At 41.3% G+C, this 27838-nt stretch overlaps 1 protein-coding gene across 3 annotated transcripts in view; it reads left to right on the top strand.

Moving 5' to 3' along the window:
• Positions 1 to 27838, top strand: part of CDH20 (cadherin 20) — a 210564-nt gene that overhangs the window by 151899 nt on the left and 30827 nt on the right. For all 3 annotated transcript variants that reach the window (XM_046025152.1, XM_046025154.1, XM_046025153.1), the window contains exons 2-6: positions 4470 to 4868; positions 14662 to 14956; positions 15695 to 15814; positions 18213 to 18380; positions 22263 to 22450. In XM_046025152.1, coding sequence (XP_045881108.1) covers positions 4623 to 4868; positions 14662 to 14956; positions 15695 to 15814; positions 18213 to 18380; positions 22263 to 22450 — 1017 coding nt within the window. In that variant the 5' untranslated portion in view covers positions 4470 to 4622. The remainder of the gene's footprint in view (positions 1 to 4469; positions 4869 to 14661; positions 14957 to 15694; positions 15815 to 18212; positions 18381 to 22262; positions 22451 to 27838) is intronic.

Consider the following 27838-nt stretch of genomic DNA (forward strand, 5'->3'; position numbering starts at 1 on the left):
AGTGCGCTTGCTCATAGTTCTCAGGTGAGACCCCTGAATGAGAGGCAGGATAGCATGATGACCCTGAGATGCGTTCTGACTGAATGCCACTACGCGTCCCAGTATGCGGTCGCATCTCACCGCCATACTAGGATCTTCACAAGATTTCTTTTCTCTTTTTAAGTATATCTTTAAGGCTCTTTCTAGAAGTAAAAGTGATAAGAAGTTTGGCTACCCAAAACCACAACACCACTGTCTATATTTACCTCGTAAAGGCATGAGGTCGTATCAAAAACTGAAAACACTTTCTTCCCTCCAGAGGGGGAGTCAGCAGCAGAGGCAGCTGGCTTTCTGCTTCTAGAGAGATGTCATTTAAGCTTTACTGAGCAATACTTCCATTAACCATGAAAAGCTCAGGAAAATTGGAATAATGAAGAAAAGGAATAAGAGGGAGACCGTAAAAGCCCAGTTCATTTCAAGGAGAAAGCAGTAACATTCCCTTCCCCCTACATTTTAAATATCACAACGAATTTAAGTAATGAAATAAACAATTCACCAAGAGCACACTTTATCTACAACTTTAATTTCTTCCTACTGTGTTCATTACCAAGCTGTTTGCTTTCTTCAGGCAGGATGGGGAAAAAACTTTTAAAAGACTCATTTAACACAGAAGTCAATTTCCACTAATGTATTCTTTGTGTGGTATATGTGGTCTTCCAAAGCAGAACTACACATATAAATATACATATATTAGCCTCTTCCTTTACAAGAACAGCAGAAATTAGCCCACCTCCCAACAGATCATCGCCACTATTATCCCATAGGAAAAACATGAACATGAGAACCATATTTTTTATAAGAATTGAAACCTGGTTAGTATTTCTGATAGAACTGACATCCTTTCACTTGTATAAACAGCTCTAATTGTGAAAAGAATAATGTAACTTTTGTAAGACCCAGATTTTACTTTCTGAAAAGTTAGCCAGGGAGTATTTTTCATGCATTCTGCCCAGAGGAAGCAGGAAGAAAGTGCTTTCCGCCAACTGTAGCTATCAAGTCATTTAACACAAACAGTTTACGAGGTGCTGCGGGCTTTGGTATTTGATGTCTGGAAGGGGGAATATGAGAGGCAAACCCAGACCACCCGAGCTTTCAAAGGATCACCAAGGGCTCCACAGGTCCTAAATGTCCCGAAGCCACTCTAGTATGTGTTCAGCGAAAGGGAAGAACGTTGAGGGCCTTGCACTCGTGTGTAGGAGGCCAAAGTGGGCAGGAGAGACAGATGAAAGCTCAGGCAGCCGCACCACCTACAAAATATTCATCACAAAGATTCCAAAGAACACCTTTTTTTCTCAAGCTCTTCAGATCACACCGAGGTAAAGACAGGGGCTTTTAATTGGCAAGAATACATGTCTAGTTTGTAAGAGATGAGAGAATATAAGGGACAGTATTTAAAATCCCTCAAAATTTCCTCAAATCTCATTCTGTCCAGAAAATTGAGCCAGTACAAGCAGGAAAGGGGACATCTGCACACCCCCGTGCACAAACGTGCCTGCACCTGAGCACTTAGAATCCGAAAGCAAGATTCTAAAACCAGCTAGAGAAAATACAAAATAGTCAAGAATAATGCTTAGGCGGGGCACCTGGGTGGCTCAGTCAATTAAGCGTCTGCCTTCAGCTCAGGTCATGATCCCAGAGTCTGGGGACTAAGCCCCCATCGGGGAGTCTGCTTCTCCTTCTACCCTTCACCCTGCTCGTACTCCCTTCTCACTCTCTCTCTAATAAATAAATAAAATCTTAAAAAAAGATAGTGCTTAGGCAAAATGTGCACATGTGAAACAGACATAAAAGGAAATATATTAAAGTATATACATTGAGTTCTAGCTTTAATAAATGCAACCCAAAAAAAGAATTTTTCTCTACAGAGTTTTCTAACAGCTAGTCCTTCATTAAGTTCCCTTATATGGAAAAAAAAATAGTTGTGGTTATTACAGAATTAGGCTAGGCCACAATCTAATACCCCACAGTACTTATCCCAAATGTAGAAATCTGTGAAATAATATACATACATTAAGCCCTTTCAGAATGTTGGTTCAAAAAGTGCCCATGAGATAAGGTTCAGGCTTAGCTTCACCATTTCTTTTTTTTAAGATTTTTTTTTTTTTTATTTGACAGAGATCACAACTAGGCAGAGAGGCAGGCAGAGAGAGAGGGAGAAGCAGGCTCCCTGCCGAGCAGAGAGCCCAATGTGGGGCTCAATCCCAGGACCCTGGGGTCATGACCTGAGCTGATGGCAGAGGCTTTAACCCACTGAGCCACCCAGGCGTCCCAGCTTCACCATTTCTAACACACAACCCAGGCAAGTTCACCTTACATGGTTGCTTTAATGTCAGCTGGCTAGCACCTCAGTCATTTACAGAGTACATTCGCCATCGTTATTCTGATGGAGAGATCCTCAGGTAGTCCTGTGAAGTAGGCAGGAGAATTATCATTCCTACTTACCTGGAGGAACTGAAGTTTACAGAATGAACGAGTAAGAGGTAATGAAAATAGAACCAGGGGGACAAACTGTGGAACACTCAGCCTAGTGCTCTCTGGGGTAAGTTATAGATGGGTTTGTGCCTTGAAATACATGGAATATTCCTCTTATGACCATCCATCACAGAATTCTGGTGATAGCTTCTGGGGTCATGCCTTTTTTTTTTTTATTTGTTTATTTACAGCATAACAGTGTTCATTGTTTTGGCATCACACCCAGTGCTCCATGCAGTACGTGCCCTCCCTATTACCCACCACCTGGTTCCTCAACCTCCCACCCCCCCCACCCCCCCGCTGGGGTCATGCCCTTTAATCCACCTTCTAAGTCCCTGAAACAGCATAGCTGTCCCTCACCAACCTTTTTCATTTTAATCCATCTCCCTGGGTTAAGACGCCTTTCAAAACATCTCTTCTTAGACCAGCATCAAAGAAACATGAGCTGGGTTTCTGTCTATCAGTCCAAAGAGAAAAACTGCTAACACTTGGTAACCGACCTTCTAGCACACCACTGTTCTTCATTAACAAACACGTCACCCTAAATAAGGCACACCTAGCTTGCTTTTTTATTTAACAGTCAAGCTGAGTTTAAGAGCTAGAACTTGCGGCACAGCCTCCCCTCAGGTTACAGAAATTCTATAGTCTCCCCCAGCTTGTCCCCTTTATCAGTGCTCACTGAAGTGATTTCTCACACAGAAATGAAATGGCATACTGCGTGAAATGATTATAAGATATCTTTTTTAATTCCTTTGTTCATTTCAATAGTGACGATTTGAGAGGATGCTAAAATGAGTTCTGATGGTGACAGGTAGAAGGTGGTAATTGAGGTGCCATCAATGCGTTCATTTTAAACCACTTATAGAAAGGGAGCGTTATTTAGTTGCACGGGTCTGAAATCCCCAAACACACACACCTATTCTGAGATGATGACAGTTCTCCACATTAACAGTAAGAATATTAAGCCCACAGAAGACATCTTGTTTGTTTCGACAGAGCGGTGGGAGTGCTGTGCCATTTCATCACGCCCAGCCGAAGTAAAGGAAGAAAAAAGGTGGATGAGGTCATAGCCCAGGACTGAGGTCACCAGCTAATCTGCCTTCATAGCAACAAAAGAAGTTTGACTGATGAAAAGGTGTCCCCAGGGTAGAAGTCAACATCCCTTTGTCTAAATGAGTCTTTCAGATCAGGAAAGAAATGTGTCGGCTAGCCTCTCTTGACATGCCCACAGTAGCATGTGACTAAGGGCACTTTAAATCTGTTGTGAGTGATAGAATGATTAACTGACCATTCAAACCCTAGAAAGGTCACATTAGCTGCCCCTCTCAGTGCTTCAGAGCCAAAGCAGTAGAGTGTGAAACTCAAATTCCACAAGGAACTCAGAGAATGATTAAAGTCAGAAGTGATCTGTGGCTGCTTATAAATGAAATCCGAGATTCCTAACATTATTAATAACATGGGATAGACATAAGATAATTGTGGGTGGCAAAAAAAAGGCAGTTAGATTTGCTTTTGGCTTTTTAATGAGCCACGAAAAGCAGTTGGGCTAATGAAAATATTAGTTATTAGCTGTAAATTTTGGAAATGAATGCTGTTTTTAAAAGTTTAGGAGGCTGTCTAATCACAAATATTCCAAAGAGCACACTATTAATTCAAGCCAATCAATAATACAGCATAACCCTCCAGCTATATTACCAATGAGAAGAAATTTATTCACCAGTGTTACTCCCCCTGAAATCCATATCCAAAGGTTTGGGATTGATTATAGCAAGATAGGTTGTCTTCTTTTTATTAAAATATTATTTGTTACTCAAACATTTCTAAAGCAATAACATGTTATGACTCTTTAATTCGTTGAGTAGAGAACTGAATATTTACTGACATTTCTTGAAAACCTGCTTATAAGCCCACAGGAGAGGATCTGACATCATCACGGTATGTTCTCTTTAACTTGACAGGAAGTCAACTTCAAGCAGACTGACTCGAATCGAGATCTCCTTTGCGAAGCTAAGTGTCCAGGAAACTGCATTGGTATTTTTTCACTTGGAAAATACTCGAGTTCCAGTGGCTTTACCATCCTGTACCTTACTTTCTGAAAACCTGGCAATCCCATGTGGACTTCTGGTAGAATGAGCAATGCAAAGAGCTGGCTGGGACTTGGCATGTCCTTGTACTTCTGGGGACTGATGGACCTTACGACCACCGTTCTCTCGGGCACACCAACACCACCAGGCAAATTAGAAGCACTTCTGTCAGACAAGCCACAGTCACACTCGCGGACAAAGAGGAGTTGGGTCTGGAACCAGTTTTTTGTTCTGGAAGAGTACACTGGAACAGATCCTTTGTATGTTGGCAAGGTAAGAATGGCCACACAGATAAATTACCAGGGTATCGAATATTGAAAGGGAGTACGAATATGAATCGAATAAGAGAGGTCACCTAGCTTGTGTTTAAGTCCTGAGAACAATTTCAACTAGCCGTATGTTACTTGACAGTTAGCTGAAATCTAATTCTGGCTTTGTCAAATACCAGTCAGAAAAGGAAAGACTTCTCTCCTTGTCCAAGTCTCTGTTCTAAGTGGGAGAAAACAAGGAATTGGATTTTGGAGGAAAAGCCTAGGACCCTGCAAGAGCCATCAGAGTCCCAAAAGAGGCAGCAGCAGCAGCTGTGGGGAGTAACAGAATGGGGAAGAAAGAAACTAAAAAATGCAAAGAGGGGAGTAGAGGGAGTTTTCCCCTTTTTTTCTTTTTTTTTAATTTTCCCAAAGCATTTCCATAGGTATTGCCAAGGGCCTAATTTTAATGGGGGGGGGGGGAGAATAAAACATTCTTCATTTCAGAAGATCCTAGCACGTGCTTTAGAAAAGTTGGAGATAATCAATGAATATATTTATAAACTTTACACTCGAATTCCCTTGATTTATCTATCATCATTTCATTTTTAATCCAGGCTTTCTCCGGTGTTTACTTTATCTGTATGTTAATCAGAGACCATTTTGTGAAAGCAACCAAGTGAGAGAAAATGGGAAACAAGGACCTAATTAAAAAATAAATAATTCATTCAAATGATAACTTAAACACTTGTTTAGCACAGAGGCTAACAATGTGGGTTTCAGAGTCAAACACATGTAGGTTCAAAACCCAGCTTTGCCAGTTGCTTCCAGAACAACTCTGGAAAGGACATGAAGCCCCATTAGCCTGTTTCCTCAAACATCAAACAGGGGTAACAAGAGAACTACAACTTCTCAAAGAGTTGTCTGCATAAGCTCGTTCCCCAACTCCAACCCACTTCTGAATTCAGATCTGACATCTGTCCACTGCATTAAAGTCGTGTTTTCAGTGCTCCCAAGGACCTCTCTACTACTAAATCTGGTGTTACATTTTACAGAACCGCCCACCCCAGGTGCTGCAGACCAGTCCCTCCTTCTTGAATCACTTTCTTCTCTCTGCCTCAAGACCTTCACAATCCCATTTTTCCCTCCTTCCTTCTCAGGCTCTTTGTGGCCCTCTTCCCTCCTCGTGACCACATCCATTCGTGGTCTGGCTTGTTAACTTTGCCCCGGGGCGTCTTCTCTACCGACATTCATTCTCTGGATGGATCTGCCATTCCCATGGCTTTAAACACCACCTCTAAACCAATGACTCCGAAGCTCTAGCTCAGGCCACTTGTTGGGACTTCAGACTCATAAACCTTATCAGTTTATGAGTTCCATGTTTATGACTCAAAGCCCTCCCAAATGTAGCATATCCTGTAAGGAATTCTTGGTTTTCCTCCCAAACCTGCCCCCAGTCTTCCCTATTATTAGCACTGCCTGCCATCACTCAGTTTCTAAAACCAGAGATAATGTGGTCATTCTTCCCTTTCTCTTGCCCCCCACAGTCTCTCTACCTGCCAATCATCAGTCCTCTGCCAAAACACATCCCAAATCCTTATTTCTCCCATCTCTACTTCCACTGATCTCTCTCACCTGGGCAAACACCCCGATCCCAACTAGTGTCCGCAATTCTACCCACACTTTCTTCCGATCCATTCTCCACACATAAGAGTCAGACTGTGTCACTCTGCTTACATCCTTCGGTGTCCTCCCACCATACTCTGAATTACCAAGACTCCTCCCCACAGCTTCCAAAGCCATTCCTCTCTGATCCAGCCTGCTTCCTGGCCTCCCACCACATCACAAGCCACTCTTTCTTTCCCTTCCTCTTGTGTTCCAGGGACATAGCCTTCTGGCATTTCCTACAACTTACCAAGCTTTGTCTGATTGTTCTCCCATAATAAAATATTCTTCTTCTGGCTTCTTTGGTGGTTGACTTCTCCTCACTCTTCAGGACTCATTTTGAATCTAGGTCTTCTTTGACCATTCTCTAAGGTAGGCCCCTCTGTTAGACTCTCTCACAGTCATTTTTTTCAGAGCTCTAATCACAACCTACAATATCTAATTCATTGGTTTATTTACAAGTGCTGTCTGAAGCCTTGGACTAGACTGTAAGCTCAGTGAGGGCAAAGACAGTGCTCCCATTTTATCTCCAAGGCCTAACGCAGCACCTGTCACACAGAAGATGCTCAAAAAGATATTTAATAAGTGGATCCTTCATGGGGTGGTAAGGATTAAATAAGCTAACACACGTAAAGTGCTTAGCACAGGACCTGGTCCAGAGTAAGATCTTAATGATCACTGGTCTGTAATGACAGTAGGGACAGTGGCAGTAGTGGTAACAGTCATAGATGGGGAGATCGTTATAGGAACACAGCAGCTCCTTAAAGCATGTAACCTGATGCAGCTGCAAATCTCTTAGCTTCAAAATCTGTGACTTCTCTTTGATTTCTGCCTTCCCTCCCTCCCTCCCTCATGCATAACCAGTCACCACATCCTGTCAATATCTCCGCGCCAGTTTCTCTCAGATTCACCTCGTCCTCTCCAGGCTCTGTCATTACTGTGGTCCCTCTGCTCCTCATGAATAGATGAACTAAGCAGCCACTGCCCGTCTCCCTGTAGAGAGAATCTTCCCAGTCCTCCCCCAGGACTCAGGACATTCATCTCCTTGAAGCACCCTTTCCATCATGTCACTCCTCTGATTAAGAAAGCACTGTAGCTCTAATGCTTATCAGAACTCTTAGCATATAGTTCAAGGACTTGCAGAAAATGAGTCCTCCTCCCTTATCCAGCCCTCCCCTAAAATTCTCAAATCTAGTCCTGATCCCATGCTGGTATCCTTACTGGCCCTGATAACATACTACATTTGTCCCTAACAAATTCCATTGCCCTGCCCAGGACACACTGTCACCACCTCTCTGTTCAATCACATTCCAGTTTCTCAGGGCCTTAGTTTAAAAGCCATTTTCATCATGAACACATCTCCTATCTATTCAGAGTTGCAAAGACTTCTAGCTTCTATTTATAAAATATTTCTTCCAACTAGACATACATGGCTACTGCTAAAGCTTAAGAAAATACATTTATTTGGGGACGCCTGGGTGGCTCAGTTGGTTAAGCAGCTGCATTCCACTTAGGCCATGATCCCAGGGTCCTGGGACCAAGTCCTGCATTGGGCTCCCTGTTCCGCGGAGAGCCTGCTTCTCCCTCTCCCTGCTGCACACCCTACTTATGCTCTGTCAAATAAATAAATAAAATCTATAAAAAAAAATTTTTAAAGATTTCAAAAAGTTCTCTCCTTTCCTAAAAAATAGAAAGAAAGAAAGAAAAGAAAAGAAATTTATTTGTATTCGGTAATTGCTTGGTGTACCTTGTACAATCTAGAGCCCTCTTCCCTTTTCCCAAGGGTAGAAGCTGAGATACCAACCTTAGCCTTCCCTACGCTTCCCCAACACTGCGTACCCAGCACAGGGCTGGACATACGGCACTACAGAAAGGCAAATGTTTGTACTGGGCCACCACGGGACTACGTGTCAGTCACAGTCACACAGAGCAGATCATTTAACCATCATAACAGTGCAATGAAGTAAGTGTGATTCACCACTTTTTGATAATTAGCCTGTGAAAGACTATACCTCCAGGGCTTATTTCTATAGTCTGTTACTAGATAATTAGCCTGTGGAATGCGGTTCAGATAGGTTATGCTTATTGTCTGAAAATACAAAGAAAGTAACAGAGAATCTGAGACCGCAGCCACAGGCTTCTCTTTTCATTGCCCTGAGACTCAGCCCTGAGCAACACAATGAAAAGTCAACGGTGTTAGGGCACCAGGAATCCAACCAAGCCCAACTACTTCCTGATGTGGGGAACTTAGCTGTCTAGCACCCTCTCTCTTGTACTCATGATTAGTGCCCTCCCTTTGCTAACCACGCAACCCAGGACACAGAACCCCCAGGGCATCTCTACAGCCATCTCACCCAGCCAGCACTGAGCAGCCAGTGAAGTGGGGTCTGACCCCGCATTATATATTCACTTACCCATGCACTTCCCCCCTTTGTTCTGAAAGAGAATTCATCCACCTTTCATTTCCTCTCTCCCAGGAGCATTTAGCTTGTCACCTTGAGCTCTGGAAGATGTCTGTTTAGAGAGCATGCCTGAGTATTTGCTTATTTCAGAGGAGCATGGCAACAATTATCAGCTTTAATTGCTATGGCCTTATAAAACCCACACCGGGCCTTCCAGGGACAAGGCAGTGTCGAGCTAAAGCTAGATTATATTGACATATGCAAAGAGCGGGATGCAGAGAGTCTGTGAGTGGGCACGAAGCTGTGGTTCCAAGGCAGGCTGAGGTTAACAGCTACCGGAAGCTGTCTAACCACAAAGTATAAGCACTGCCGAGCTCCTGGAATTGTTCGAGGCACTATGAGAGATGATAAAAAAAGACTGAAAATCACCCTTGTTTTTAAATATTAAATCAACTAAGATTTTTCATAATCTACCTGGACTTCGCACCATTCACTACTCCTTTGACCGAACATCTTATGAACTCCAGCATTATCAGGATAAGGGGGGATACCCACTTGTCTTATTCTTTCTGGATTTGGGGAGGAAGAATGTTTTCCCAATATGTACATAACCATGTGCTGCCGACTCCATTCCAGAAGCCCCTTACCTTCCTCTGAAGAGCTGGTACTGAGTCAGCGTTAACGGAATTTAATATGGACAGATTATAAAACACATTTTTTTACACTGCCAATTTGCTGAGTGACTTAAGGGAAAGCTATCAATGCCTGGCGTTTGCAGTGGTCATAACCAGATGTGTATTCCATGGCTGGCAAACCCAAATGCTAAATGCACACTACCGTGCTGGTTCCTCAGCTAGAGTCTCGCAGCTCTGTATTCACCTTTCCATGCGCCCTGCAGCGAAGTCAGTCAGGGCTGGGGCTCTGCGAGCCACAGTTTCTCCTTTTTGGACCAGCTCCCCATTGGGTCCTGACAGTAGAATGTACTAGAGGGAGAATCAGAGACAGGAGGAGGGAGAAGGGACTTGTTCCTGCTACCCAGCCAACAGGTGCTCCCAGTTCCTGGATCCTCCCACATGCCCAGCACCAGCCTCATCACAGCCCCTCAGAAAGCACAGACACCAGGATGGCAGCCCCTCCTCAGAAATCTGGGTCTGAAGTCTGAAAGAAGTGGGTGCTGGGGCACCTCCTCCATGCTCCTGAAGCTCCAACCCCAGGTGACAGCACTCCGTCTTCGGAGGCCTCAGGTCCAGCCTTCTCCAAACATCTACACTCCAGGAGCCCCAACTGCTGCCCTCTGCCCCCAGCCAGAAGGACACTAGCTGTTTCCTAGAGTTTCTAACCCTCCAAAACCTCAGCGTTCCCTTTTGCCTTTCTAATTCTCCACATTAAATTTGCTCTGCTAAAATAACTGGTCTAGATTTTGTTCCCTGATTGGATCCTGAAATGATGCAATTATATTCCTAAGAAAGCAGTTTTGTATAAGCAAACTCTGGCCCCTTTCATACCTGGTCCCATTTGTTCCTGTTCATAAAAGGGTCGTCATGCTTCTCTGTGGATGTCCTCTCACCCCCTCCTGCCTCCCTTCTCTCAAGGGCTCACACACACACACCCAGAAGCTACCTGAAAGATGCTGCTAGCTCTCTCAAAACAAAGATGACGTTTCACAAAAAATTTTAACCCTAATCCTAAACCCTATATCACTCATTCCAGACAATTTTATGGAGCACTTGCTACATGTGAGCATCCACTCGAAAATGAAAGCCACATGAGGTTCCTACCTTCAAGGAACTTACCATCCAGAGAATTCCTCAAATTCTTCTCCCAATACAGACAAACAAAAGATAAAAGATCTGATGTTCAACCCAGACTCTACTGACATCAGCCAGCTGGATGGCTCCCAAGGAACCTGGACCTCTACAGCAGCAATGATTATTTAGTCTTCTGTTACTTACTAAGCACACTCCATATGCAGAATACTCACTTAAGTTTGGCCTGTGATAACAGCAAGTATACTTAGTTTTTTTTAAGGACCACAGGACAAAACTTTTTAGATAATCAGAACACCTCAAAACAATCTTGGGTACTTTATGTCAGCTTCTATTCTTTTTTCTTCTCCCTAAATAATCTGCCATGCCCTAGATGAACCTATTTCCGGATTACAAGTCTTCATATACAAATACACAGCATTTTAAAAATTATGTTATGTTAGTCACAATACAGTACATCATTAGTTTTTGATGCAGTGTTCCATGATTCATTGTCTGCGTATAACACTCAGTGCTCCACACAATCCATGCCCTCCTTAATACCCATCACCAGACTCACCCATCCCCTTTACCCCCCCTCCCTTCTGGAACCCTCAGTTCATTTCCTGGAATCCAGAGTCTCATGGTTTGTCTGCCACTCCAATTTCTCCCCCTTCATTTTTCCCTTCCTTCTTCTAATGTCCTCCATGCTACTCCTTATGTTCCACAAATAAGTGAAACCATATAATAATTGACTTTCTCTGTTTGACTTTTTTCACTTAGCAGACTCTCCCCCAGTCCCATCCATGTTGATGCAAAAGTTAGGTATTCGTCCTTTCTGATGGCTGAGTAATATTCCATTGTGTATATGGACCACATCTTTTCTATCCATTCGGGCATCTTGGATCTTTCCACATTTTAAGTATTGTTATGAACATTGGGGTGCATATGGCCCTTCTTTTCACTTCATCTGTATCTTGGGGGTAAATACCCAATAGCGCAACTGCAAGGTCATAGGGTAGCTCTATTTTTAATTTTTTGAGGAACCTCCACACTGTTTTCCAAAGTGGCTGCACCAACAGTATAAGAAGGTTCCCCTTTCCCCACAACTTTTCCAAAATTTATTGTTTCTTGCCTTGTCGATTTTTGCCATTCTACCTGGTGTAAGCTGGTATCTCAATGTGGCTCTGATTTGAATCTTCCTGATGACTAATGACGATGAACGTTTTTTCATGTGTCTGTTAGCCATTTCTATTTCTTCTTTGGAGAAGTGTCTGTTCATATCTTCTGCCCATTTTTTGACTTATCTGCTCTTTGGGTGTTGCGTTTGAGAAATTCTTTACAGATCTTGGATATCAGCCCTTTGTCTGTAGTGTCATTTGCGAATATCTTCTCCCATTCCGTGGGTTGCCTCTTTGTTTTTATTGACTGTTTTCTTTGCTGTGCAGAAGCTTTTTATCTTGACGAACTCCCAAAAGTTCATTTTCGCTTTTGTTTCCTTTGCCTTTGGAGACGTGTCTTGAAAGAAGTTGCTGTGGCTGATGTTGAAGAGGTCACTGCCTATGTTCTCCTCTAGGACTCTGATGGATTCCTGTCTCACACTGAGATCTTTCATCCATTTAGAGGTTATCGTTGTGCATGGTATAGGAGTAAGAGAATGGTCCAGTTTCATTCTTCTGTATAAAGCTGTCCAATTTCCCCAGCACCATTTATTGAAGAAACTGCTTTTTTTCCCCACAGGATATTTTTTCCTGCTTTGTCAAAGATTAGTTGACCACAGAATTGAGAGTCCATATCTGAGCTCTCTATTCTGTTCCACTGGTCTATGTGTCTGTTTTCATGCCAGTGAAAACATGTCGTGCTGTCTTGGTGATCACAACTTTGTAATATACCTTGAAGACTAGGGCACCAGGGTGCCTCAGTTGGTTGAGCACCCGACTCCTGGTTTTGGCTCAGGTCGTGATCTCATGGGTCGTGAGATTGAGTCTTGCTGGCTGCAAGCTCAGCGAGGGAGTCAGCTTGAGATTCTCTCCCTCTGTACCCCCTCCCCTCTGTACACACTCTACCTCTCTCTCTCAAATAAATCAAAAAATATTTTTAAAAAAATCCCGAGATTCTTCTCCTCCTCCTCCAAACCCCATTCCTTTGCCTGGAGACACAGTTCCAGATGGAATGGATTTTCATCTCTTTATGACCTGGTTCCAATAAAATGGCTTTCTATCCTACACAATAAGAGCTGGGCACCTCTGGCTTTTTAATTGCATAAATAGAAGATTTGGATTGCAAGAAATAATAATACTGTATAGGGAATGAGGAAATGTGAGAATTTCATACTCTAAACAGAATTCTCAAAGTAGAAAAAAATTCCTCAGCTATTTTTTTGGTCAATGTTATCCTCTCTATTTCCCCTCTCTAGATAAGACACAGCTGAATTCCTCTCGGCAGCAAAATCGCTGCCTATGTGTTTGGCCAGGAGTCAGTCTGAAATCAACTCAAAGCCAGCCTCAACCTCCAAACCCATCCTTGTCTGAGGATGTTGTGAATACATTTTCAGGCGTCCTCTCGGTGTCTGTGCGATTTCATCCTCGGAGTAACACCGTCCTAGCCATGCTTCAGGCAGCCTTCTGCCCCTTTTCCCGTTAGACTATGAATAATAAAAAAGCCAAAGGTTGTTTGTGCCACCTCTGCTACACTCCTGAAGGCTTGAAGGGAGCAGAGAAGAGCTGGGCATGTTATTGCCCTTTTCTCTATGCATATCGCCGTCATTATCACTATCATCATAATCGGCCCCATTTATAGCAGTCCTATTATGGGAAAGACGCTGTACTAGGCGCTTTACATACATTAATTTCTAATGATCCCAACAACCCTTCAAAGTAAGTATTAATGGTGTGCTCCACATTTATAACATTAGAAATTTGAGAGTAATAAACATTCACTACTTTGTCCAAGTCCCTCAGCTTATAACTGACATTGTGTTTTAGGTCAGATATATCTGCCTCTACTAGCCTAAAGCTAAAACCGGTTGTCTATTTTATAAACTAAATCTCTGAACTATGCAAAGTGCTAAAATCCACTTTAGAGAGAGACTGTTACTTATATGATAACACAAACCTTCAGAATTCTTGCCGTAGAACGTTATCCGTAATTAGAGATGCAGAAATGTATTTCTAGGCCTAGTATGAAAATAGTGCCCTGGACTCCTTCTGAGAGTGCCTTATTCATTACAAAGTAATCCAGGAGATAACATAGTTGGATGGGCAGATAAAAGCATGTCCCTAACTCAACTATCCACATATAGATTTGAGTGATTCAATTTCAAGACCAGGAACTGGTCCTACCAAAGAGAGATACACTGATGCAAATACCAACAACCAGCCGTTAAATCCATTCTGATACCCAGAACACAGGCATGCATACATAGTCCTATCAAATGAAATTACTGAATCGGGACTGCAGAATCAGAGTTGCAGGAGTCCCTGGAGGTCATTTATAATTTCCAGGACAGTGGCCATAGTCTATTTATTAATTAGTCCATCAGTTTTTCAGGCAACTTGAATCATCACAAGGTTTTTGAAACTCCAAAACTTAGTTTATGTCAAATACTTATTTTAAAATGTTAGGTTTGTCCACTTTTTTTTCTTAAGTGGAAATGCTAGGCTCCTCCTTATTAGACTTGCTCTTTCTCTCATGTTGGGGGCCTACACTTCCCAGAACTCCTGTTTTCCATCTTTCTCAGGGAAAGGAACCTAAAAATACAGTAGTAAATTCAGGATACTGAATGTGATATGCAAAGAATTTGACTTATTCACGATCTATACTTGGTCTTTGATACAATCATGTTCAACGTACATTAATTCTTTGTAGACCAACATTTTAAATGTTTGGGTGAAAGAAAGTCTTCATGTTTGAAAGAAAGTCCTAAGTTTGGATCAAACTGAAAATCAATTAATTTCCAATATATCCATAATGAGATTCTGGGTTGTTTTTTGTTTTTTTTTCTTAGCTTCATTCAGACATGGACAGGGGAGATGGATCCATCAAATACATCCTCTCAGGAGAAGGTGCAGGTGTCGTGTTCACCATCGACGACACCACTGGAGACATCCATGCCATTCAGAGGCTTGACCGAGAGGAAAGGGCCCAGTACACTTTAAGGGCTCAAGCCCTAGACAGGCGGACTGGCAGACCAATGGAGCCAGAGTCAGAGTTCATCATCAAAATCCAAGACATCAATGACAATGAGCCCAAGTTCCTGGATGGACCTTACGTCGCCACTGTGCCCGAAATGTCACCAGTGGGTAAGGTGGAGAGTCACTGATTCGCACAGACAGCGGTTCTTCTACAGAAGATCCTCCTCTCTGTACACAGAGAGAATGTGCACAACAGCTCACAAATTCTAAAACTGGACCAAAAATGACAACCAAGTCCCTAGGCGGGAAACTACTTAGACAGTGAAATCAGCCACAGTAAAAAATAATAGTAATAATAAGCCTAGAATTGTTATTCAGTTTTGATTCTTAAAAGATAGAGGACAGACGGATAAATGTTTGATTCATAAGGAAGAAGCATTTTGGTATTATCAAAAAAACAATGAAGAAGCCAAAGGCTGTGTTGTTCTTACTGGTTACTAAGAATTTAAAACACGAATTAACTCCTGTCCCACTAGAGAGGCATAAGTTAGGAGCTATGGAAGCTTGACCTCAAAAAGGGTTCTCCTGGGGCGCCTGGGTGGCTCAGTGGGTTGAACCGCTGCCTTTGGCTCAGGTCATGATCCCAGGGTCCTGGGATCGAGCCCCGCATCGGGCTCTCTGCTCAGCGGGGAGCCTGCTTCCTCCTCTCTCTCTCTGCCTGCTTCTCTGCCTACTTGTGATCTCTGTCTCTCTAGTAAATAAATAAAATCTTTAAAAAAAAAGGGGGGGGGTTCTCCTGAGTAAGCGAACATAACAATTGCAAATGCGTTAAGACTGCCTATTCAGCACCGCTTCCAGCCTTGAGCAATTCAACTTGAACAGGTTTCCACCATCTCTCTTCCTCAGGGACCTCTGTTATCCAGGTGACAGCCACAGATGCTGATGATCCAACCTACGGCAACAGTGCCCGGGTAGTGTACAGCATTCTCCAGGGCCAGCCCTATTTTTCCGTGGACTCCAAAACAGGTATGTGATGCAATGTCATCAGAGCTGGTTGCTTTATTCCCTAGTAATTCATAACTGCTACTTATGATAAACCCAACTCTCCTTTTCCAGGACTCTATAGGGACTGTATTAATGAAAGAAGATTGTAACAAGCTTTAAGATTAAGACAGCAAACTAACACTGCCCTGGTGGGTAAAAGCAGCGCTATGTCTAGACAGTGTACGGAGAGACCAAAAGGCCCACCTACACAAAGAGACATCCTCACTAGCCTTCAGTAACTCCTACAGTGGAATTTATTCCCAGGGATTGTCTTTTATCACTCCAAGAAGACCCAAGAGGATTGACCCATTAACCTGGGCTCACTAGAGAACCAGGATCATTGATTTTGAAACTATGAAGAGCCTTAGGGGAACCATCCAGTCCATTACCGGTCACTTAACAAATAAGGAAATTGGGAACTGAGACCTAACGAAGTGCTTCTATTTGTAGATATGTCCCCTGACTTTTGGTCGGATGCTCTTCCCACTGAACCTCCCTGTACTAAGTAGAGAACACGGCCCGAATAAGGGGATGCCAGGACACAAAGATTTTGTTGAGGAGGGAAAGAGCACAGAACATGGGATACGGCCCCCAAAAAGACAGGTGCTGAGTGGGAAGCTCTCACAGGGAGGGCAACATAAAGAACTGGATGGGTAAGACGGCATGTGGCAACAACGGACAAATAGAAGTTTGGTTGTGGTTTTTTGTTGTTGTTGCTTCTTTCAGTTTTACCTGAGAGCTTTGACTACAGAATTTATGTTTTATCATGATTATCCTGCTTGTGCCAAGCTTTCTTCCTTTTAAAATACTTTCATAGACATTACCATATTTGAGCCTCCCGTTATTCTCGTGAACCTGCGAAATACATGGGAGTACTGTTATTCCCGTTTTACATACGGGAAAATTGAAGACCCAGGAATAATTAACAAGGAACTTGAGTAAAGAAACATACAGTCTCAGAGGTAGATTAAATGGTTAACATTCAAAGTCACCTCTCCATTTGAAAGAGAAAAAATACATTTCTATTAGCAACCTGATAGAATTTTTTTTCCAGAAGTCCTAAGGGGAACCAGGCATTGAGAAAATTATATCATAAAAGCAGAAAGTGAGGGAGTGTAAATTAGGAGGAGGAAAGAAAAAAGGTTGCAGTGAGGGACTTCTATAAAACAGTAACTTTAACAATTCTGCAGAGGGGGAGGGAAAATGGGGGAATGCCCACAGGGAAGAAAAATACAGACAGGAAGAGGGTAATGTGTCCTTTATATCCTAAGAGGAAACTTATATTATTTTGACAGCTCCCAGGGGGCATCTTTAGTATTAAGGTCAAAAACACATGAAAAGATAGTTATTGCTGTGCCCATAGGGCATTTAAAAAAAAGAAAATGCTGCATATTTCACTTCGGAATGTTGTTACTAGAATGCAATATATACACTTTAGGAGTCAAGCGGAGACAGGTTTGTGGTTCCCAATCCCTCTTCTTTGCATGCAAAAGGTCTATTTAGCCAAGGGTCACACTGTAAACTTGCAGTAAACAAGCCTTTAATCTTTGCCTAGAGTGTAGAGAAGTCAACTTTTCTACACAGCAGGGCTAAAAGGGAGATAAAACATTACAGCACACCCTTGGAAGGATCAAAACAACACATTCCCCTGGATTTTGATTTAGAGCCCTCTTCTTAAATGAAACCGTATCATCGCACTGTGATGCTGCTACTTACTGTCTGGGGGAGTTCATCCCTTATGTTTGTTAAAAACGCACAACCCAACAGAGCATCTTTCATGTCCCAGCTCGTGGAAATCAGTGATGCACACAGGTAAGCAGAACACAGCCGAAGCATATATAACAAAAGGACAATCAAATCAGAATTCCAACCCTGCTTACAGGTACTGGGGAGACAGGGAAAAGGAGACTGGGAGTGAGCTGCTCAAGAAAAGTGATTCACACTACAAGGGCTCTCGGGGCTAGAGAAAGAGCAGGCTGAAAGAGAATTATGTAAAAATCACAGATTTGCAGACATGCGAGGCTGTGTTTTACAGGACCCAAAGCCCCAGTTTTCTTTGGTACAACAGAAACCCTTGAAACCGGCCGGACTGCTAGTCCCTAACTCTGTTCGAGAACCGCTGCTGCCACCTCCTGTTCGCTCCTCGCAACGTCGCCAATGGAAATGGGCCCCAGCTCTTCTCCTGGCATAGTGCTGACTCACCATTTGTTTAAGCACAGCACTCTTTCCAAGCTCAAATTCTGACCTAAGTTTAATAAAATGCAGATGATTTGCATCTCCACTCTGAATACAAACATTCCACAAGGGAGACACCTGAAAGTCAACCTTAAACACTGGATTTGTGGGTTTGCTTTTAAAAGCAGTCTTTTCTATCCTGCAGGTGTAATTAGGACAGCACTCATGAACATGGACCGAGAAGCCAAAGAATACTATGAAGTGATTATCCAAGCCAAGGACATGGGAGGGCAGCTTGGAGGACTAGCTGGGACCACAACAGTCAACATCACCCTCTTGGATGTCAATGATAACCCACCCCGCTTTCCCCAGAGTGAGTACCTAACCAGTGAGAGTAAAGATCTCAGGCCAGAGGGAGGCACCTATTACCTGAGTTCCTCTTAAAGTTCAATTATCCATGGGTTCCCTTCCTACATTTATTATTCAATTCTCACATCACCTTTTCCCTTCAGGGTCCCAATATCCCATAGCACTGAGCCAATGTTTCTCACTTCATTCATTACCACCACTCTCTGGAGCTCTTGTATACTTTTTTTTTCCCTTGATTTCCACACCCTGAACTCCACCCCATAAAATTAAATACTAAGGAATAAGATTTTGTCGGGTATGGCTGAACTTTAGAGAGCCACAAACCATTGTAGCATCTAAGATTTTTGTTCCTATCTTCCCTTCCCCAAACTGATGTTTGCCCCCTAGGATACAATATTGCCCTGTTGAGAACACACATAGAAAAAATAACCCAAACTGAAGGTCAACACAGAGGTGCCCATCTGACTACCTTAGCCAGTCAATTCACAAGAGCACCAACCACCTGCTTTCCAAAGGCACTGGGCATGAGGGATACAAGATGCTTGAAACTCAGTCCCTGCCCCTGTGAAGCTTAAGATCCAGCTAGGGAGTAGATACTCTACACTCATCAAAAGTTAACCAAAAAGTAGCATTTGCTGTGCCACTGGAGTAGTGCAGAATGAGACTTTCACAATAAACTAAGATGAATGAAGGCTTCATCGAAGGATAATACTGCAACAGGGACTCAAAAATATGAAAGATTTAAATAGGAAGAAAGAAAAACATTCCACAAGGGGGAAGCCACTCATTCATTCAAAAAATATTTGCTTCAGGCACCATCTAGGTATGGCATATAGAACAGTGTACGAAACAAACAGTCTCTGCTCTCCGAGAGCTCATTCCAATAGAACCTGAATGTAAAGAAAAAATATGTATCTACAGTATAAAGACCTGGAAATAAAGTAGCAAATGTGATTTCATGTTCAAAGACTCCCTAAAAATGGAGACCTGTTCTTTAGTGTTTTAAATGTGTTTTATTTCTAGATGTTTCTATATTCTAGATGTGTTATATTTCTAAAGGAAGTCACTGAAAAGTTTCTGAGCAAGACAGAGACCTAAAGGAAAGCTAATCTGATAGCCATGTATAGATGGGTTGGCAGGAGTGGAAACTAGAAGCCAGGGAATCCATCAGGGAGGCTTTTAGAATGTTCGAGATTTGAAATGATAAGCACTTAAGGAAACAGCAGAAAGAGTGCAGTGGGACAAGTAAGAAAACATGGGTTTCTGCCTCCTGATTTCTTGGCTGAAGGAACCAGAGCAGAGGGTGGAGTCAAAGATAACTATGATGTTTTAAGTCTGGGTGACAGGGAGAAGAATTGTAGTACTGATAGAAACAGAGGATGCATAATGGAACTGATGGCAGGGAAGGAGGAAGACAAATTCAGATTTGAATATGAAGTCACAGCAAGACAATCTGAATGGCCTTAAGGAAGGTGGAAATAGAGAGCTATACCTGTGGAATGGAGCCCAGGAATGGAGAAGTGAATCTGAGAATCAGAAGCCTGAAGGGAGCAGTCAGAGAAATGAGAATAGCACACACAATTTCATGTGAAAGACCAGACCAGGAAATCAGGTTTAAAAAAAAAAAAAAAAAAAAGGAAAGAAAGAAAGAAAAGAAACTAAACACAGAGTCAAACCAGACTTTGAGCTGAACATCTATACTTCGAGTCAGCCAGACCAAGTGAGTCATCTCTTTTATCTATATAAAGCCAGGGAGGAACTCAAATATCCTCAAACAACTGGTATACACAGAGACCCCATGACATTTCATAAAACAAAAAGGCAGAATACTAGGTACGTATTTCACAAGTGGTGCAACTAAGTAGCTACTAAATTGATGAGTTCTACAGGACAGCAGGGCATCACAGAACAGTTTGTGAAATGCCACATGGACTGGTTTCTTCCTTTGTGTACGTTTATTACTTCATGCATGGCTCACACTGCACACACTGCAGACTATAGATTCCTGAATATCCCTCAACTACCTTATTCGGCTTTTTAAATTTGACACTCGACAGTACCTCTGATGAAGACAGAAAGAGCAAAAGCTGCAAGTTATTACATAGGTCGTAAGTATGTGGATTTACAAACTGCAGGAAAGTCATACCACCCCAGACATGACAACTTTACAACAGTATAACACAATGCTAACCAGGGTTTTAGTCCTGCTCCTTAACATCTTAACACCCAACATCTTAACACCCATTCTAAAGCAAACATTTTGAGTTACCACTTTTTCAAGATAATGGGGAATCTAGCATAGAGCAGAAGGACTGTGCTGCATAGAAGATGAAATGTAAATGGATAAAAGTAATCTGCCTGCAAGCATTCTTTGCACATCATCTCTGCTTCCCCTAAAATCGTAATTATTTTGGACTTTAAAAAAACTGTCTTTATCTCACCATTAAATATCTCCCCATCTGTTTGTTAAAACAAAGCTTAAGTTATCTCACTATTCCACAAACCTACCTTGGATAAACTCTCTGCTTTACTAATCTTCTGATTGCTTATTTTATAATATAAATATTAACAACTGATCATGGGATGTTGGCAAAATGACACTCCTACTATTTATATTGAACAAGCTTAGTTACCTTTAACTGAACCAAATTTAATGGAATATTAAGATCTCAGATCTAATACAGTGCATCACATGTAGAAATTTTATGTATATGCTTTTTTAAACACAGAACACATATCTTTCCTGGTTGGGAAAGACACTTGTTTATTTTTCCTAAAAGTTCTATAATAACAAAGTCTAATCCATCGACAATTTTGGAAGAGAATAGAAAGAGATCATGAAATCCAAGTGCCTGCCAGCTTAGTACAGACATTAGCAATTTCCTGGCTCGTATTTGCCAAGAACAGGCATTATTTCTTCTGTGCAAGGGAGGGTGCTGTGAGCTGGTGGGGTGCTGTCAACCTCCCCAAATCTTCATGAAACTCAAGCCCTCACCCCAGGATTCCCTGTAGCTCGCAATACACATTAGAATAAAAGAGACCATGAACATATTGAAAATATGACTATGTGATTTTCTTTGTTATTTAGTCAGTCACATTTTGATTGACAAAATAATGAAGAATGTCAAAAAGTTGAGCCCCAGAGAAGGTAAGTGAATAAAGACACAACTCTAAATTTAATTGTGAAGCTGAGAAGGAAGACATTACCAACTCTGCGATTCTTATATTTGTGAGAACTTTCAGGGTATTCTGTTCTGGAACAAGAGAACAAGAAATAACAGAGATTTCCGCTGGGCAGAAGCAAGTGCAAGGACATACAGACAGACAACACATGGGACTGGAGGGAACTGGCTCTCTGTGGCTATTCCTCCTTTACAGATCACTGATGGCCATTAAATTTGGGCAGGTGGCCACAGAGATGAAAACTCTATACACTGGCTTGACTGCAAAAGAAAATGTGGGCATTTCAAGTCTAAACAGAAGAAATATGTACTTTGCAATCACAATGTTTTTTCTTTCTCAGAATGAATTAACATTTGGGGAGATAGTTCACTAGGAGGGACTGAAAGATTGGAAAGCAAGGTAATTCCTTCCACTCTGAAGGTGGATTCATTGAGATAAGAAATATTTTTGTTTTTATTTTGTCCTATTCTAAGGATTAGGTCACGCCTTTTTGGCCCGTCCTTATCAAACATCCAGTACAGGCTAAGACCTCATACTATCTGCTCAGCCTCTTCGGATCTGTTTTTCTTCTGTAAAACTCAAGTTTTAATTCTTGAACCAGGAGAAAGACGTCTGTTCCAGCAGGCCTGATATGATTTGACACTGCCAAGGCATTTCCTATAGTAACAGATTACAAGATGCATGTTCTGACCTTTCTCCACAGAACATTATCAGATGAGTGTGCTGGAATCGGCTCCAGTCAGCGCCACTGTGGGTAGAGTGTTTGCCAAGGACTTGGACGAAGGAATCAATGCCGAGATGAAATACACCATTGTGGATGGAGATGGTGCAGATGCCTTTGAAATTAACACAGATCCCAATTTCCAAGTTGGCATCATAACTGTGAAGAAGGTAATCCAACTCCTCTTTCCAAATCATGGTAATGGACGCTTTGAATATATATGAGATGTTAGTAAGGGCTGTTGTACTACTGTTAATACACATTGCTTCAAATCCTTTGATAAACATTCTTTCCACTCCTTTAAAAAAAAAACTCTTACTTCTTTTGCTTACATGTAAAACTGGCTGTGTCATCATTTTACAAAGACAGTATCATGTGATAATAAAAATATATTACAAATATGTCTTTCTCCTAGCTCACTACTTAACCACTTAAAAAATTATTGTAGCTTAATTCACTAATGATGTTAATGACCTGATCAATATTTGCAGTTGAACAACAGTCATTTTTTACTGCAGTATACCATAAATAACAATAAAGCAAGCTATAATATTATTTATGAATCAATAAATAACACATAGAGATTTTTTAATTGCTACTATAAGATCCATAGATGCTAATTAGACTTGGAAAAGCTTTATCAAACATAGCTGCTGGGTAGTATTATCACTTGAAACTCCTTTGCTTCATAAATTACGAAGTTTTTTTAATGTAAGCTATCAATTTTTTGGTGGCATAAAGCACATATGGATATACTGGTATGGAAGATAAAACCTTAAAAAACTGAAGTTTTAATATCCTAGTAAGTACATATGATGAACTTTAAAAACTCATTGATTTAATCTTCTTTCTCTATTTTAAATATATCTAAAAACCCAAGGTATGTTAAATTATTTATTCAACAAACACTTGTTGAGTGTCTCCCTATATTATTCTAGGCATTTAATGTAGAGAGTAAATAAAATAACCAAAAATATCTGCCTTCATGGAGCTTACATTCTAATAAAGGGAAGAAGACAATCAAAATAGCAAGTAAATCAACAAAGTAATATACCAGAAAATCATAAGTGCTACAGTGGGGAGGGGTAAAACAGAACAAAAGTGATTATCAGAAAAGCCAGCATGACTTCAAATTTTAAACTGGGTGCTTGGGATTAGCTTCACAGAGAAGTGACATTTATACAATGATTTAAAGCGGGTAGAGTCACAGCACAGAGCTGGGCAGGCTGACAATGCAGAGCCCTGGGAGGTGCCCTACAAACGACTTTCAGCGAGAACTACACATGCAGCCCTGAAGACAAGGGAATGGGCACAGAGATACTGCGGAAAAGTGTTCCAGGCAAAGGGACAGCCGGTGCCAAGGCCCAGAGATGGGTCTCTGCCTAGTTTGTTTCAAAAGCAACAAGAGGGTTGATAAGGCTAAGTGGAGGGGAAGACCCATAGATGAAAACGTTCAGAGAAGTAAGGAAGGAGCCAAACTGCATAAGACCTTATAGGCTGCTGTTAAGTACTTTTTCCTCTGAGTAACCAGGGAACAACTGCAGGCCTTTAAAATCTGAGTGGATTAGTCGGTTAAGCATCTAACTCCCGATTTTGGCTCAGGTCATGATCTCAAGGTTGTGAGATGGAGCCCCACATTCAGCAGGGAGTCTGTTTCTCTCCCTCTCCCTTTGCCCTTCCCCCCATTCATGCTCTGGCAATCTCTCTCCCTCCATAAAATAAATAAATCTTTAAAAAATAAAACATACAACATAACTGGACTTTCTTTATAATTACTCTGTCGGCTGTGTTCAGAAAAGACCTAAAAGGGGAGCAAGGATGGGAAGAGGCACACCAGCTGAGACTATCGCAATCATCTAGGTAGATGATGGCGGCATGGCCTAGGGTAGTAGGAATGGAGATAGTGAGAAGCAATCAGAACCTAGATATATTTTGAAAGTAGAGTCAAGAGGATTTCCGAACAGATTGAATGAGGACATGAAAGAGAGGTGAACTGAGCAACCAGAAGAGAGCTGTCTCTGAGATGGGAGTCTGCAGGTGGCAAATAATGGGAGTAAGTTCTGGACATGCTACCCCACCAGAGATGTGCAGTAGCTGCTGGTTATAGGAGTGTGGAGCATGGAGAAGAGTTCTGAGTTGGAAATAGAAATTTGGGAGTCACAAGCATATAAACGGTACTTAAAGCAAATAAATACAAGAAAATGGCATTCCAAGGGCCTGAGCACAGATGGAGAAGCCAGTGACATGAGCCCCACAGCACCCCAACATGAAGAGGTCAGAGAGAAGAGCAAAGGACAGCAAGGAGACTGAGAAGGAGAGATCAGGGACACAGGAAGAGAATTAAGGGAGTGTGGTGTTCTGGAAGGCATGAAAAGCTATCTCCAGGAGAAGGGAAAGAAAAATGCTATTGAAATTCTTATGAGACCATTGAAAACTGACCACAGACTTTAGGAACATGGAGATCACTGATGATCATGATGAAAGCAATGTTCATAACTTAGAATGGGGCACAAGTTAATGTGTTTAATAACAACTTGACCATATGTTCTTCCACAGAGTTGAATTAACACCGCTTTAGAAGGCACGAGTTCACCTATTTGCCCTGTATTCACTTAAGCAATATACCAATACAGCAAAAGAACAGACAGATTCAGCATTCCACCAACCAGAAATCTTTACAAGCCAGCATACAATGACCTCAAAACAGTGTAAAATGCTGATAACAACTTCACAATCAAATAAATCTGAATGTAATTTAAATACTGCAGTTTCTTACTTTATTCTCATCCCTTGAGAGTTAATAACATGTTAGAAATATAAAAGATGACTAGAGGGGCGCCTGGGTGGCTCAGTGGGTTAAGCCTCTGCCTTCGGCTCAGGTCATGATCCCAGGGTCCTGGGATCGAGCCCCGCATCGGGCTCTCTGCTCGGCAGGGAGCCTGCTTTCTCCTCTCTCTCTCTGCCTACTTGTGATATCTCTCTGTCAAATAAATAAACAAAATCTTAAAAAAAAAAAAAAGATGACTAGAAATAATACCAATTTGGTATATGACATAGGATTAAGAACATTCTCCTTTCATGTTGTATGCCTCAAGTAAACAGATAATAATACATTGCTTAGGGGTGCCTCGGTGGCTCAGTGGGTTAAGCCTCTGCCTTTGGCTCAGGTCATGATCTCAGGGTCCTGGGATCGAGTCCCGCATCGGGCTCTCTGCTCAGCAGAGAGCCTGCTTCCCCCTCTCTACTTGCCTATCTACTTGTGATCTCTCTATATATATCAAATAAATAAAGTCTTTAAAATAATAATAATAATAATAATACATTGCTTACCATGACTGATAACTGTAAGCAAAGTAAATACTCAAAGATAATTATTGTTGTATTGAAGATAAATGCTTCAGATAATCACTGTTTCTTTAATGCAAAAATTTTCTTTAAAACAATTAAGCAATCAGAAAAAGAGTTTTTGGGATTCTCAATATATTTTAAATGCTATTTTGTATCTTAATATATAATTCTAAATAACATTAACTTATGTCAAATTATTAGAATATAGCTTAGACCTTATTACAAGCCATTCATTTTTAAAATATTAACTATCAAAATTTTGTATCTGAAAGGAACTTCAAAATGTTGTTTTCTCCAGCTCCCTTATGTGGAGAAAAGATTAAACCTAATAAGACATACCACTGTCTCTCATTGTCATTACTAAAACTATATCCACGTTTAATCAAAACAGCCATCAGTTTTGCCAAGGTCATTTGGATTTCTCTTCTGAACTTGGGAAGTGACAGAAAATGGAATTTAAAAAGAGGTCAATAAGTTGGGTGGATAGACAAGTCAAATATTATAAATACTTTAGGGGCTATTGACTGCTCAGTCTATACTTTTGGAACAACATTCACTCCGATGCCTGATCCACACCCATCTTCTACTTTGTCATTAATAATGTTGTATAAATTCTCCATGTCCTCATATCAGAGAGATCATATGATAGTTGTCTTTCTCCGATTGACTTATTTCACTAAGCATGATACGCTCTAGTTCCATCCACGTCGTCGCAAATGGCAAGATTTCATTTCTTTTGATGGCTGCATAGTATTCCATTGTGTATATATACCACACGGAGAAGCAACATGGGGGGGTAGGGGGATAGGAGAAGAATACATGAAACAAGATGGGATTGGGAGGGAGACAAACCATAAATGACTCTTAATCTCACAAAACAAACTGGGGGTTGCTGGGGGGAGGTGGGATTGGGAGAGGGGGAGGGGGCTATGGACATTGGGGAGGGGAGGCGAACCATAAGAGACTATGGACTCTGAAAAACAACCTGAGGGTTTTGAAGGGTCAGGGGTGGGAGGTTGGGGGAACAGGTGGTGGGTGATGGGGAGGGCACGTTTTGCATGGAGCACTGGGTGTTGTGCAAAAAGAATGAATACTGTTATGCTGAAAAAAATAAATAAAGAAATATGTGAAAGATATGGAGGTTAAAAAAAAAAAAAAAAAAAAAAAAAAAAAATAATGTTGTATAAAATTGAAACAGAAGTTCTACTTTTGATTTATTTCCCTAAGCCCTATTATTTGTCTAAAAAGCACATACTTTTTCAAAAAGAAAAATTAAGTTGAACTGATAGAATTGGGTCTTCATAAAACCATACTGATTACTACCCAGTACCTTGGGTCTTTTTGGCTTTTAAGTAATCAATCAATTGATTTTCAGTCTCTTAAGTCAAATGCTTGAAAGATAACTTGAAATATATATTTTGCAGATTGCTCTTTATTTTAGATGAGCATGCTGTTAGGCCATATTCCAGTCTTCAGCATATCTTCCATCTCCGAGCATACAACAAGCAACTGTTTTTACTCCCTTTTCCTCTTAAATAGTCCACAAAGAGCAAAACTTCTACATTTCATCAAATCTAAGATGCGCATGAAATGTAAATCACATCATTCTTTTATATACTACTTTAAAAAAGAAAAAAAACTCTTTTTTTTTAAAAAAGAAAAAAAACTCTTGCAATTTAAATGATACAAGGCCTTCTTCTCCCTTAGTTTAGTTTTTGAAAAAGCTCTAGTTGACACAGACACCTGTGCTTCACTAATAGCAGATTTACTCCCTGCTGTTGTTGCCATGCCGTTCTGCCCACATAACAATTTTCGTTTCAATGTCAAATCATAGTACAAGCTTTCTGAAGACATCTTAGAAGGCAATGAAGTTCAACACATGTAGTACCCACAATGTGCGGGACTCAACTGCACCCTCTCTCCTGTTGGGTGTGAGCAACTGTAAGATGTCATCAATTGGAGAAGCAACCCTAGCTCCAAAATGTCAAAATATGAAAAGATGCACCCCTTAAAAATCACTGAAATATTGTAACATAAAATCTGTATATATTATAACCCAACTGTACTTGTTAATACTTGGACTGAAAAGCTTTTTGTCCAACTCAATGTAACATTTTGTTGCTGCCTTTTGGGTTTTAGACCCTTGCTAGGTGCAGGGAAATAAAAACCTAATTCATAGCCTTTGCCCTTGGGTCTATGAAAGGGACCAA

The sequence above is a fragment of the Meles meles genome, chromosome 12, assembly GCF_922984935.1.
Source record: "Meles meles chromosome 12, mMelMel3.1 paternal haplotype, whole genome shotgun sequence".
Classification (NCBI taxonomy): domain Eukaryota; kingdom Metazoa; phylum Chordata; class Mammalia; order Carnivora; family Mustelidae; genus Meles; species Meles meles.